At 39.0% G+C, this 12,939-nt stretch overlaps 1 protein-coding gene across 15 annotated transcripts in view; it reads right to left on the bottom strand.

The window, feature by feature from the left end:
* Tcf4 (transcription factor 4) overlaps window positions 1-12,939 on the bottom strand; it is a 343,820-nt gene that overhangs the window by 4,036 nt on the left and 326,845 nt on the right. For 10 of the 15 annotated variants that reach the window (XM_090353043.1, XM_090353045.1, XM_090353044.1 and 7 more), the window contains 5 exons: window positions 6,645-6,780; window positions 4,942-5,104; window positions 1,972-2,201; window positions 1,128-1,268; window positions 1-879 (listed from right to left, as the gene is read on the bottom strand). The exon at window positions 1-879 is cut by the window's left edge and continues 4,036 nt beyond it. In XM_090353043.1, coding sequence (XP_090209169.1) covers window positions 1,132-1,268; window positions 1,972-2,201; window positions 4,942-5,104; window positions 6,645-6,780 — 666 coding nt within the window. In that variant the 3' untranslated portion in view covers window positions 1-879; window positions 1,128-1,131. The remainder of the gene's footprint in view (window positions 880-1,127; window positions 1,269-1,971; window positions 2,202-4,941; window positions 5,105-6,644; window positions 6,781-12,939) is intronic. The other 5 variants (XM_090353046.1, XM_090353048.1, XM_090353047.1 and 2 more) reach the window with 1 other exon arrangement.

Raw genomic sequence — 12,939 nt, 5'->3', positions numbered from 1 at the left:
CGCTCTGGAAGCAGAGTTGGCACTGCAGGTTACGATAACAAACCAGGAAATAGGGACAGAAATAAGACCAAAAAAAGAAGAAGAAAAGAAAAAAATCCCATATTTACAGTAAAATTTTTTCTTTTAAAAAAGTTAATCAGTACTATTTTTTTACAGGAGGAAAAAGTCTGAAACAAATGAACAAAAGCTTACCATAGTCACTAAATTTTTAATATATATTTATATATATATTTATATATATATTTGTCATAGGTCTATAAGATCCATCTGTTCCTCCTACCCTAAGGAATGGCTAAGGTCATCATTTTGTTCTCAGGACGTTTGCTGGTTTTGAAGCTAGGGCAGCTGAGCTCCCCCCTTTTTATTTCAGTATCCAGGAATTATAAACACTAGCTGACTTGAATACCAACAAAAACGTTCATGGAGTTTTCTTCAGAAGTACACTTTTTTTTCATTATTGCAAGTTTACAATTTTTTTAAATTAAATATTTTTTTCAGACTTACAAATTAATTATATTTTTTTTTCTCCAAAAGAAGTTTAGGCACAAATGCATTGTTCCACAGTGTGGAAAGATTGCCACTCAGTCTCTGGGCTGCGTCTCAGCCTGTACATCCTGCTTTGCACATTCTGAGTGATATGTTAAAGAAAGTCGTCCCTCCAGTTGCACTTTTTCTTTCTTTTTTTTTTTTTGTTTTGTTTTTCTGTTTTTTGATAATTGGGAATGCTGAAACCTCTTGCGTCTGCAATTCATAACTACTCAGACTTGTCTTATATTACAAAAAAAAGGGGGGTTAAGGAGAAGTGTTTATGTGGGTTTAAGATAATACACCTGTTAAGGAAGTGGTCTCTTGATTTAATGAAGCAATGGCAACTTGGACCTGAGAAAGGGGGGGGAAAGAGAGAGAAAATTAATTAATATGTTTAGTACAGAGAAAATGGGTTAAAAAAAAAAAAACTTCCAAGAAAGCAAAGAAACTCTCTGTGAATTTGGGGGCAGCTGGCTTTGATGGCCAATAGTCAAGTGAGAGTTGTGAATGGGGAGGAATGTCGGGAGACTTGCCCATGGGAGTTATGAATGCAGATGAACGGTGGAAGATTACTGAATGGAGAATGGTGAGAAACTTGCCCTTTCACATCTGCCCCATGTGATTGGATGCATCTCCCATTCCGGGGTGCGGGCCAGCCAAGGAAAGTGGGGGAGGCTCAGAAGACACCTTCTCTTCCTCCCTTCTTTTCAGACATGCTGCTTTCGGGTTCAGATTCCTTTCTGTGGAGAGAGGGAACATGGTCATTTAGTCAATGCCAAGCTCTGGCAGAGAGCAGTGGTGGCACTTCTGAGTGTGTGTCCTACCCCCCTGGTTCCCTTATCATGTGACATTGTAAAAGAACACTCAGGAGAGGGCCCAGTGGTCATATACTTAGTCAGTCACTCGCAAAGGTGAAGGAGCACAGAACATGTGCCACCTCATTACAGCACAGAAAAGCTCTGACTGCTGACAGTACAGGGGGGAGAGTAAGGGACTCAGTTGTTAAGAGGATCTTGTAACGTCTAAAACTCATATTAGCATCAATTAATTGTACTGTGTAAATATCTCTGTTTTCACTGTGATATTTACAGCATGCACATGATACACTGTAACCAAGTTCACTCCATCAATATTACTGTTTCCTATACCTTTCCTGTCTTCCCCTCCCCTTTTCACAAGTTTCTGGAAGGTTTCATTGTATTAGTTGCATACATACATATAACATGTCTCTACATAATGTAGTAATGGGAGAAAAGAACACCACTTTATGGAATGAGACAAGTGTGTATTTGAATAGTTCTTCTGAGAGAGTTCTAAGAGATTGTACAATTACTATATGCTGATTTAAGAGAAGAAAAACCTAAGTAGATTTGTAAACAAAATGAATCCCATTTAAAAAAAAAAAAAAAAGTCTGTGCTGCCCTTCCAGGCGGGCTTGCTGACCTCGGACTTGCTGCTCCAGGCTGAGGATGACGGCCACGGCCTGATGCAGAATCAGAAGCTTGGTCTGAGGCTTGTCACTCTTGAGGTGGAGCTGCACCATGCGGCCAAGCTCCTTGAAAGCCTCGTTGATGTCGCGGACCCGCAGGCGCTCACGGGCGTTGTTGGCCATCCTCCGTTCCTTCTCTCGTTCAGCCTTCTGCTCTGGGGTCAGGTCCTCATCATCATTATTGCTGCAGGACACAAAGGGAGGCGACATTTTCTAATGGTGCTGGGGTGGGGGGGGGGGAGAGCAAGGCATCAAAGTTACTTTGTTTTCTTCTGGAATTGCCAGGTAACATTATGCTTTCCATCTCAATCCTTGCTTGGCAGAACCAGAAAACCACTTGTCCCTGGGGTTATTTTAGATGATGCAAAAGTCGCGCGCGCGTGTGTGTGTGTGAAGTCTCATCATATATAAATGGGTGTATAACCCATTTTCTGCATGTTATATGTAAAATCTAAATATATATATATTTATGAATGATTGAAAAGTTGAAAAAACATGCCTTCCTCATTCCGTTTATTTTTATGAATGTTTATGGTCTCCAAAATAAGCTGGGAAAACCCAAACTGATATCAGCTATGTAAAACAATACAAAATTTAAACACCTGCTCCTTATAAGTGACCATGACTTCACTGTGAGTCAATAATGAAGCCAAACAGGATTCTCTGTAAAACCAAAATATCCAATGATTCATCAGAAAGGCAGGTTGCTCCCTGATCACTTGTGACCACGTCTGGGTATCACAATGTGTATTACTCCTTTTATGGAAAGGAGCTAGGATGCCAACCCCTTATCAGACTAGGATCCCCTCATTGCAGTGTGTTTCCAATATTTCAGTAGCTATCATGTAGAAAAGAGGGAAGTGAGATGTTTCGTTTCAAGAACACAAAACAACTGCAACAACAAAAATAACTTCTGTGAAGTCTCAAGAGTAAGACCTTTTGGGGAATGAGAGGAATGAAAACTAAAGTCAACATCACCAAAAAGCCAAGACATTCAGTATAAGAAACAATACACCAATGACTGCTTATAAGGCTGTTAGCTTAGGGGTGAATGTGATGAGCTCAGGAACTGTGAAGGCTAGACGCTGTCTTAAAATGATATATGCTCAGGTTTTAATTGCGATGATTCAGCACAGCATTTCAGAGTGGGAAGACTGATGGGGAGTGAATTCTATGTACACTTAGTGCACGCTGACTTCAAAAGTATAGTTCTGCTATTCTACTTAAAAATTTCCGTAGAAGACTCTGAATTGATCTAATCAGCCCATTGTGTTGTAAATATATGTAGTGAATGGTATATTGTTATATATTATAATAATATATTATACATAAATATATGATATGGATGTCAGCCAAACATATCATATACTAAGAGAGGAAGGAAAGCTAGAGGGGAAGAGGAAAACACTAAGGGAAGATGCTGAAAGCGATACTCCCCTCCCATAGACTAAACTCCTTTCAAAATTGTGCTGCCTGTGCAGGAGTGAGAGGGTGAACACACAGCTCAGACCCTACTGAGCAAACCTTCTTTTCCCTTTTTCTTAATCTTTCTTGCTAGTCCACTGATCCCTCTTCTCCCCTCACCTACAACCTCTGATGGTGCCAGAAAAATCCAGGTTGCTATAGCCTCCCTCCTGCATCTCATGGGAGGTAGGCTGTAGTAAGCAAAAGGGAACAGAAGTGGCTGCCATCCTGGAGCTAAAAATCTGACAATACTTTTTTATATATTAGACATGTGCCATACCTTAACATGGGAACTTATCTTCCAACAGTTTTCAGGCTAACAGTTACTTAGAATTAGTTTCTCACTTACAAATAAATTGGTTATGCAAATAAATGGGATTTTAAAATGCTGAATACAGCTTTGGAAAGATACTTGTTAAGGTTGTCAGCAGCAAGTTAAAATGGTAAGCTTCAAAGATCCTATTCTATGTGTCAATTATGACCACTGATTAAATTACCAAGAATTGACTGGGATACAAAGAAGTTGTTAATGAGGAGAAATCCCTAGCCTGGGATTTCTTGCCAGTATGGCCTAGAATGAGAAGAGTGCACAAGGTGGTAAAAATGGTTAAGCTAGAAGCATTTACCATTTCTGGAACTTGTGGCAAGACACATAATGCAATCTGTCCCAGTAGTTACAAAGACAGCATGAAAAGGCAGCATGAACTTAGTTCACCAGTGACATTAGCTGTGACCTTGAGAACCATAGCTTTTGAAAGAATAAGCTGTCATCTAGTACAACTTGCAAAGGAATCTGCCAACAGACCAAAGGAATGAAGACAAAGTGTATGGATGTCCCAGTATTCAAAAGCCATCTGATCACTAGAGTTAGCTGAAAAAGCATATATCTAATTTGGAGACATGAGAAATCTAAAAATGTCAACCAAAAACTATTCTCCCGCAGGTTTGTTTTCTGTAGAAAGGAATATTAGTGAGGAGAAAAAAAAATAAGTTGGTTAGGCATTACTCTTATAGACAGCAACACATTTAGAACACAATTTTCTTATTTTAGAGGTAAGAAAAAAAATACCATTGCATATATGTCAATTGACATTTTAACATGGTTAAATCTCTTTCTGAGATTTAAATAGTTTAGAGAAAAATTTCTCTGACCAAATTTGTAGAATAAGTAATGTTTTTGAAATAAACCATTGTACTTAGAATCAGTTACAAATAATTTTCAGTGTGTGTCATTAGCACAGAGTCCAAATTCATCAATGCCAAAACATGGTAGGCATACTAGAGTACAGGTATCATAAATGATACTTTTTTTTTGAGTACTTCTAGAATAGGCCTTTGAATTTCTTTTCATCTGTAGATTTACCTGCCAGGAAAAAACTGAGTAGTTTCTTCCTGTTCTGTTCACTTCATCAAAGTCCAATAAAGGAATTAAATGAAGCGACAGTATTATATACTGTTACCTAGATCTTGACCTAGTAATTGATTTGATATCCTTCTTGTCGTCATCTAATTTCTTGTCTTCCGATGATTTTGCGTCCTGCAGGTTTTCATCGCCCTCATCATCAGACTTGATTTCAGAGCTGCCTGAGGAGACACTCTGCCCCTGCAGTCCTGGTGGCATGCCTACAGAAAGAGACACCCGGTGATGCTACAAAATTGACACACAAACACAAATACCCCAGACTGCAAGGCTGCCCGCTAAACAATCTACATTGCCGAACTGTGATCCTTCTGTCACTTTTCCTGCTAGCTGGTGAAGTTTCCAACATGCACCTGCGGAAACGAGATTTCCCTGCATTGGCTCTGAGGTTAAATTCTATTTTGCAATCTTTTGGAGTAGATGGTAATTTCACTGTCTACAAAACATCAACTTAATTGCAATGAAAATCATAATCATGAAAATCACACACCTCAATGTTCTGATTAAGAACCCAAGTAAATATCAGCTATTATATTGAGTTTCTTCCATATGCAATGATTTAATAGAAAAATGTCCTTAAAATATAATTCCCAGAGAGAACGCTAAATATGTGTAGTCAAGACTTCAATAGATACCCTAATGATATTCTGAAATTAGGCTTCTCTTATCCTCAAAGAGTAATCAAGCATTTAAAAATATAGAAAGCAGCTTGCTGCTCGCAGAAGACATTTCTAGCTTTATCATTACTCAACTTCTTAGGATCATACTACATTTTAAAACATGACCTTAGCATTATTAGTTTCTCAGATGGATACATAGCTATCAAGTGTATTATCTGTATACTGTAGAACATTCTCTCTAAAAATGTGGTCCATAGGCCAAGAAGCACCCCTGCCATATGGAGCATTGAGAGGTGCTGAATCACAGAGTTACTACAGCAGAATCTGGGTCACATGTCACCAACTGGGAAGTACAAATACTAAGACAAGAGCAGATAACAGTACACATGCTTATTACTGCTCAGATAAACAGGAATCGCCATATCCAGATTTATATTGCATACATTGAAGCACAAAATGGTAGCCAAGTGAAAAGATGACCGTGTGTACTCCAGAGCTAGTGTTATCTGTTCATCTGAAATGTAGGGGAACAAGATGATACTGTTCAAGTAAGGACCACCCAGTCGGCCAGTGAGTAGCCCAGGAGGCCTAGATTCAAGATGCAGGCCCTCTACCCTTGTAGCACAACTCTCTGGGGACAAGAAAAAACCTTGAAGTCAGGAGAGGGAAGTGGGAAGGCATTGTTACAAGGCTAGATGTCTCCAGAACAAAAGCCAACCAAACAAGTTCCATTTGTAAAAAAAAAAATACCTACATTTCCTTCCATCTTACACAACAAAACCAATTTCCTTCCTTCCTATTCATCTGGAAACATCATTTCAGGCCCCAACTAACTACATTAGAGGGACCTGAATGAGCGAAATGTGGAAATAGCTAAAATAAAATTTCCTCTCATCAGTCTGTTCTCATTCCCTACTGAGATGGGAGTGAGATTTCAGAGGATGTTTGAGGAAAGCAGTTACTGAAGAAACCTGATTAGCAGGCTAAGTTCTAGCTCTTACCCAATCTGCTTACCCATTTGTGGACCACATTCAATTGTTGATTTTTAGCAAGTGAGTCCAGAAGGCTGATCTCTAAGCTTATTGTTTACTTGAGGTCAGAAGTGACTCAGATATGGACTTACCTCTGTAAGGGTCCTGGGGTGGGTTCAAGTCAGGGGAAGTTGCAGACTGGACAGGAAGTTGTGGAACTGGAACCTGGTTTGGCAGAAGAGAATGGCTGCCTCTCAGGGCTACGCCGTCTTCACGATGGGCCCCAACCTGGAAGGATAAGAAGAACCAACATTGAGTGGGAACTAGCAGGTTGCCACAGCTACATTTCCAGGGACAGCTAAGATGGAGCAAGGCTAGCCTCTGAAAAGCCATCCTCCCTGGATGTGTTTCACTAGAGGGCGCTGAAGGACTGCACATCTACCTATAGTTCTCTGGAAAAGGAAAACAAAAAAAACCAACCTACACACACACACACACACACACGCACGCACGCACGCTTCACACTCAGTAAGATGCCGTGCTGTACATCCAGTGACAAATATGGCAGAGTAGCTCAGGCAGGTAAAACGTCAAATTGTCTCCCAGGGTGGTGCAGTGGAGCGCACTGATTCGTACCCATCTGTCTTCCATCATGTCCGCCAACAGATCTGACAATTATCTTAATGCCCATATGCTTAATTGTGGGCTTCTCAATTCCCCCATTGCTATCGGAAATCCTACAGGAATTTCAATTTGGCATTCGACTTTCATTTCAGGGGATAAGATTCTCAGTCCTGCCATTTTTTTTTTCCATAATGCCAGCTAAGCCTCTGACAGCGGAAGCTACAGCAGTATGGGACACAGCCCCTGCTCGGTACAAGCATAATAAAATGTCACCTGGCTTTCCAAAACTGGCAGCCCATCCCAAATTAATGTTTACTGTATTTCATCAGCTGCTGAGTTCTAAATCCAAAGGGGGACTGTTTCTGCCAATACCATCATACCAGAAAATGTACCAATAAAGGTTTTATTAAACACACCAGTAATGCCATCATTGCAAGGCTAGGATGTTTGGACATTTTTCCACTTTGCCCCACACTACTCTGATCCTAGAAAGGCACCATATTGTAAACACTCTTTATGTGTCCAAGAATAAAATTATAGAGTACAGCATGATTACTTGATTTGAAAAAAAAATACTGCTGAGCTTTTTATTAACTACCATTACCTACTCTAGGGGCCAGAGACATTGAATTTGTGGCACTGAGACACTGGTTGCTGACTTTGTAGCATATGCCTTCAAGCAAAACCATTAAGCATTTATAAACCAAGAAGAGCACAAGATCATCTTTGCCTTTGTTTTTCCAAGTAGTTTCTTAATTTATTGCTATGTGAGTATTTATGCTAGTCCGTGGTTCTAAAAGTAAAATAAAGGAAAATCACTCATGAATTTATACTGCTATGAATTATGGCTTAAGTAATTGAAAAAATATAGAACCACAAAGCAGCATCTTTACTCTTTTGTTATTAAGATATTTCAAACAACTATTTCCAAAGAATTCAACAACAATAAATATCCCAACAACCAACCATCTAACCAGGACCAAAGGTGCTACCAAAAGGCAGCTAATTAGGAAGTTAACCATCACTTTTGAAACCTAAAGGTTTCCAAACAATAGCAGAGAAAACGATGGTGAGGGTGATCAGAAAGCTCACACAAAGCATATCAATGCACAGATTCAACACAAAGCAAGAACAGGGAAAGACTTTGAGGCTTGCAAGCATTGGAAACTTAAAGTGAATGTTTTAGCTGGCAGATCTGGGGAGTCTGGTTCTATCTATGTTGGCTATCTCCATCACAATAAACTTCCAGAATGGTGGTTACTTATGCCTCTGTGTGGCTACTCCATGTATAGATGCTCTGTGTAGATTCCACTGGCTCATCGCACATTCAACTGTGGGCCTCCACTGAGTTCAAGCCCTTTCCATGTGTTCAACTTGGCTGCGCCTCTTCTTTCCTTTGTAACTTAGGTTTGTTCTATAGTAATACAATGCTCACACTCTGTTCCTTCAGCCATCTCTAATCCATTCTATCTACTTAGACATTTTTATTTTTCTCTGGAACAACAGAGTACAGCCACTTTCCATCCAGTTTATGACTGGTCATGCTTATATCTGTGCATTTAGAAGCTAGATTCAATCAACAATTTCCCTTTCAGTCTAAGATTAAACTTTTATCAAATGATAGCTCTTTATGTCTGCCAATAACTTAAAATAACGACCATAGCCAGGCACAGTGGCTCACGCCTGTAATTCTAGCTTCTCAGGAGGCTGAGATTTGAGGATCAAGGTTCAAAGCCAGCCCGGGCACAAAAGGACCTGAGACTCTTATCTCCAATTAACCTCTATAAAATGGGAAGTGAAGCTTGGCTCAAGGGGTAGGGCAGTAGCCTTGAGCTGAAGAGCTCAGGGACAGCGACCGGGCTGAGTTCAAGCTCCATGATCTCCTCCTCTACCCCTCCCCCACCCCCGCAAAAAAAAAAATCCACCATAGTACTGATTTGTACTTAATAGTATTCCTACTGGATCTGACTGCTTGACTGCTGACTGCATAAAGAAAATTTTAAGTCAGTGACTATAGATTTGGGCTTAATGGAGGCATAAGCTCCTTCCATTCCAGAATTGTTCTAGGAATGCTCTTAAGCCTTCTTAGGCATTTGCAGTATCATTTTAGTTTTCAACTAAGCATTCAGTTACTGATCTTGAATCCCCCGCCCAGTCAAATTTAGGTTAGTTTTCACAGGAGGGAAAAAAAGGAACCCATAATGACTGTCTTTCATCTTTCTTTCCCTCAGCTGATCATGAAAGTGAGTACACTGGATGTAAGAGAACAGTAGTCAAGGTTTCTTTGTTAGCTATGTAGTCATAAGGGGCTCAAAGCATAAGGAGGTAATTTCAGGTTTAACCAACTGGAGTACCAGTAGTGTATGAAAAACTAACAACTCAGATAAAATATTGTGTGTTAACTGAATATCCTTGGATAGTACATAAAATGAACAGTTTTATGTGAATATCAAGAGTTCTCAAAACTCAAGTAACCTTCACTGTGTAATCTTTGTGCATAGTATGCCTCTTTTGTTCACATCCATTGCATCTTAAATTTTTTTCTATGTAATGACAGAAAAATCTCAATCATTACAAAAATATTTGAGAATAAAGTTGTTCTAATTACCTTTAGATTTTTTTAAAGTGTATGCTACGTAACATCGTCTATTTTCTACAGGTCATGTAGAAAAGTATCAATCAGCTCTTTCTATAAAGGAAGGTAAGAAAAAGTTTTCTTTCATGTTTTACAGTCTTCCTTGTAACTATGTATTTTGGTTCACATGAAATGAACATGCCTATATGAGACTATTGAATCCTATAGGACTTAATTCTTCGGGACCCATTATATAACCTGTGGCTGTGGAACAGTATTCAATTTGCAGGATTAGTGTTTCCTTGCCTATAGATAGCATGTTATAACCCTATATAACTCTCTTTTACAAATATTATCTCTTTTCACATAAAAAGAAACAAAATGGCCACTGGTGGTCATCATGAATCCACTAAAAAGTATTTATATATATACACACACACACACGTATATATACATTCTCTATATATGGAAGTATTGACATATAGGCTATATATATCAATATATCACATATACAAGGGTATAATAAATATTTACTGATTCAACTAGGAAAAAGTTGCTTCTTTCAACATATATATTCTTTACATATGATACATATCTTTATATGTGATATATATCCTTAGAAAAATTAGTTTTTATAGAAAGAGAGGAGGATGCATTTGTGTGGAAGGAGATCTATCAAGTAATTTCTGTATGTGGGTTTTGGACCCCACATGTCTGGGGACCTACATTTACTCCTGCCTCGGGTACACTCCCATTTCTTTTGGGTAGAAGGGAAGTAGAATTCATGAGCAAATGGACTTTATTTCCAAGAACTTTTGTTTTAAACTGAGTATTTATATGTACAATGTATGTACATATACATCCCCCATATATGAACATGTTTCATGTATATGCATACAAATAATTATACAGATCTAGAGATTGCTTTAGTTTTCTCTCTCTCCAACTAGATCTGAGACTCTTCCTTCGTATGGGTCATCTGGTACATTCTGCTCTATTCCTCTTGGTCTTAGTATTTCTAAATTCTGAGTGCAAGATCATCTAACTGTCCAGATCACCACTGGGGAGACACAGGTTGTTGCATTATTAGGCCACCAGAGGCTCAGCTGGGAAGCTGACTATGGTCCAGTGAACTACTCAAGAACAAGGACCAGGCAGCTGGGCCCGGATCCTTCCTCACACCTGGTAAATCACAGCTAGTATACGTACATGTAAATACCTATGTCACACTGTATCTAAGGTCATTGTGTTCAAATTCCAATACATCTATTCTGAATTTGTCATGGGAACACCGGTTGCATTTTATATGTAGATCAACTCCTTCCCAATTCTCTTCTACTTTTGTCTTTTTGGCAGTACAGGTGTTCTTTTAATTCAGTGTCATGTGCCTAGCACTTGAGCCACCCCCCCTTTTTTTTTTGCTTTCCAGCTATCTTTCAGAGAGAGGGAATAGAGTTTACTTCTACAAGCTTTTGTTTTAAACTATGTCTGTATATGTACAATGTATGAATGTATAGTTCCACCCATATATGGACATGGTTCTTGCATGTAGACCCACATAATTATACAGATTTAGAGACTGCTTTGGTTTTCTTCATCATAGTGGGGAAAGCCCTCATAGTTTACCAACTCAGGCCAAGGCCAAGACATCTAACTAAATTATAAAATTTAGTATTTGCCACGACTCTTCCAATATAAACAGATTTAAAAGACATGCAGTTTCAAATGAGGTGGCCGATGGCCAGGCTGTTCTTACACAGGGATGCGCACAGCATCTTGGTAAATATCCTTGTCCTTACCCTCCAGCTAACAAACACCACAGACAAAAAAGACATTCAATGCCTTTGCTCTCTTTGTTTCCAGGGAGTATTGTGAAAGTAATTATTCTGTTGTATTTAAGAGGCCTATTTCATGGATGGGAAAATGTATTAAATTTCATTTGGCAGTTATTCAATCCTAGTTAATGTTATCTCCAGAGATAACTGCTTCAAAACAGGCTTTCAGACCCCAGTTCTTTCCATTCTACCATAATCCTCCTAAAAGAGTGTAGGACAGAAACTTCATGTAATATGTCATCCATTTTGAGAGCCAGGTAATAATGAATGACACAAAAACAAAGGTGCTATTTGAACATTCAGGTTCAGTACACATTATAAAGTTTGTTATTAGTAACGTGTGGATTAAAATTTTTTCCTATTGACCTAGGTGATATCTTGTCTACCTGCGTGTGTATGTGTGTGCATGCTGGTATGCTTGAACTTAGGGCCTTTGTGTTTACTCCCTTGGTTGTTTGGCTGAATGTTGAACCTCACCTTCACTTCTGGCTTTTCAGTGGTTAACTGATGATGAAAATAGCATGGACTTTTCTGACCAGGCTGACTTCCAGTCACAATCCTCAGATCTCAGTTTCCTGAGCAGCAAGGGTGATAGATTCAAGCCACTAGTATCCAACCAGGTGATTTGTAGAAAGAAGGAAATTAACCATAGGGAAAATTGGCCCTTCTCTCCCTCCAAAAAAGTTCTGATACCTTTTACTTTCCTCTTGCTTTTCCCAAAACAAGAAGAAAAAGATAATGGACTTTCTCTGTCATTAGAACCTACTGACACAGCCAACGGTTTTGGTGTGTAATGGCAATCTCCCCATAAAATGTCAGTGACACATTGACAGTTGTAGAGGAGTTGATTTCAGTTCCAGTTACCTTGCTAGATCTCTGCCATGTTAAAAACAACAAAAAAAAGCAGGCCGGGAGTTTGGCTTAGTGGTAGTGTGCTTGCCTAGCATGCATGAAGACCCGGCTTCAATTCCTTGGTACCACATACATAGAAAAAAGCTGCAAATGGTGCCTTGAGAAAGTCACCAGACAGTGCTCAGGCCCTGAGCTCAAGCCCAGGACTGGCAAAAAAAAAAAAAAAAAGCAGCAAGCTTATTTTCCCGCATGTGCAAAAAAATACCATTTAGTTAAAAAGTGCATTTTTTAAAGGTGGCAAACAGTCATGAGAACTTTTTTCCTCAGATGGTACACAATATTCATGACAACAATCCATGACACTGCAAAGAGTGAGGCCAGAATCACCAAGACATGTAGAAAACAAGATGTAACTCTAAAAAACAACTCTTGTGGGAGAAAGTCCTAACATCTGGGATGCTCTTCAACCACAAATACAATTTCCGTATTCTTCAGTTTTAAAAAAGTTATCAGACTTTTTTTTTCTTTTTACCATCTGAGTAACTAAACATTTAAAGAACT

The sequence above is a fragment of the Megascapheus bottae genome, chromosome 19 (genome assembly GCF_031878675.1).
Source record: "Megascapheus bottae isolate mThoBot1 chromosome 19, mThoBot2.hap1, whole genome shotgun sequence".
NCBI lineage: Eukaryota > Metazoa > Chordata > Mammalia > Rodentia > Geomyidae > Megascapheus > Megascapheus bottae.
The sequence above is the reverse complement of the archived record's forward strand: the minus strand, read 5'-3'. Positions and strand labels throughout refer to the sequence as shown.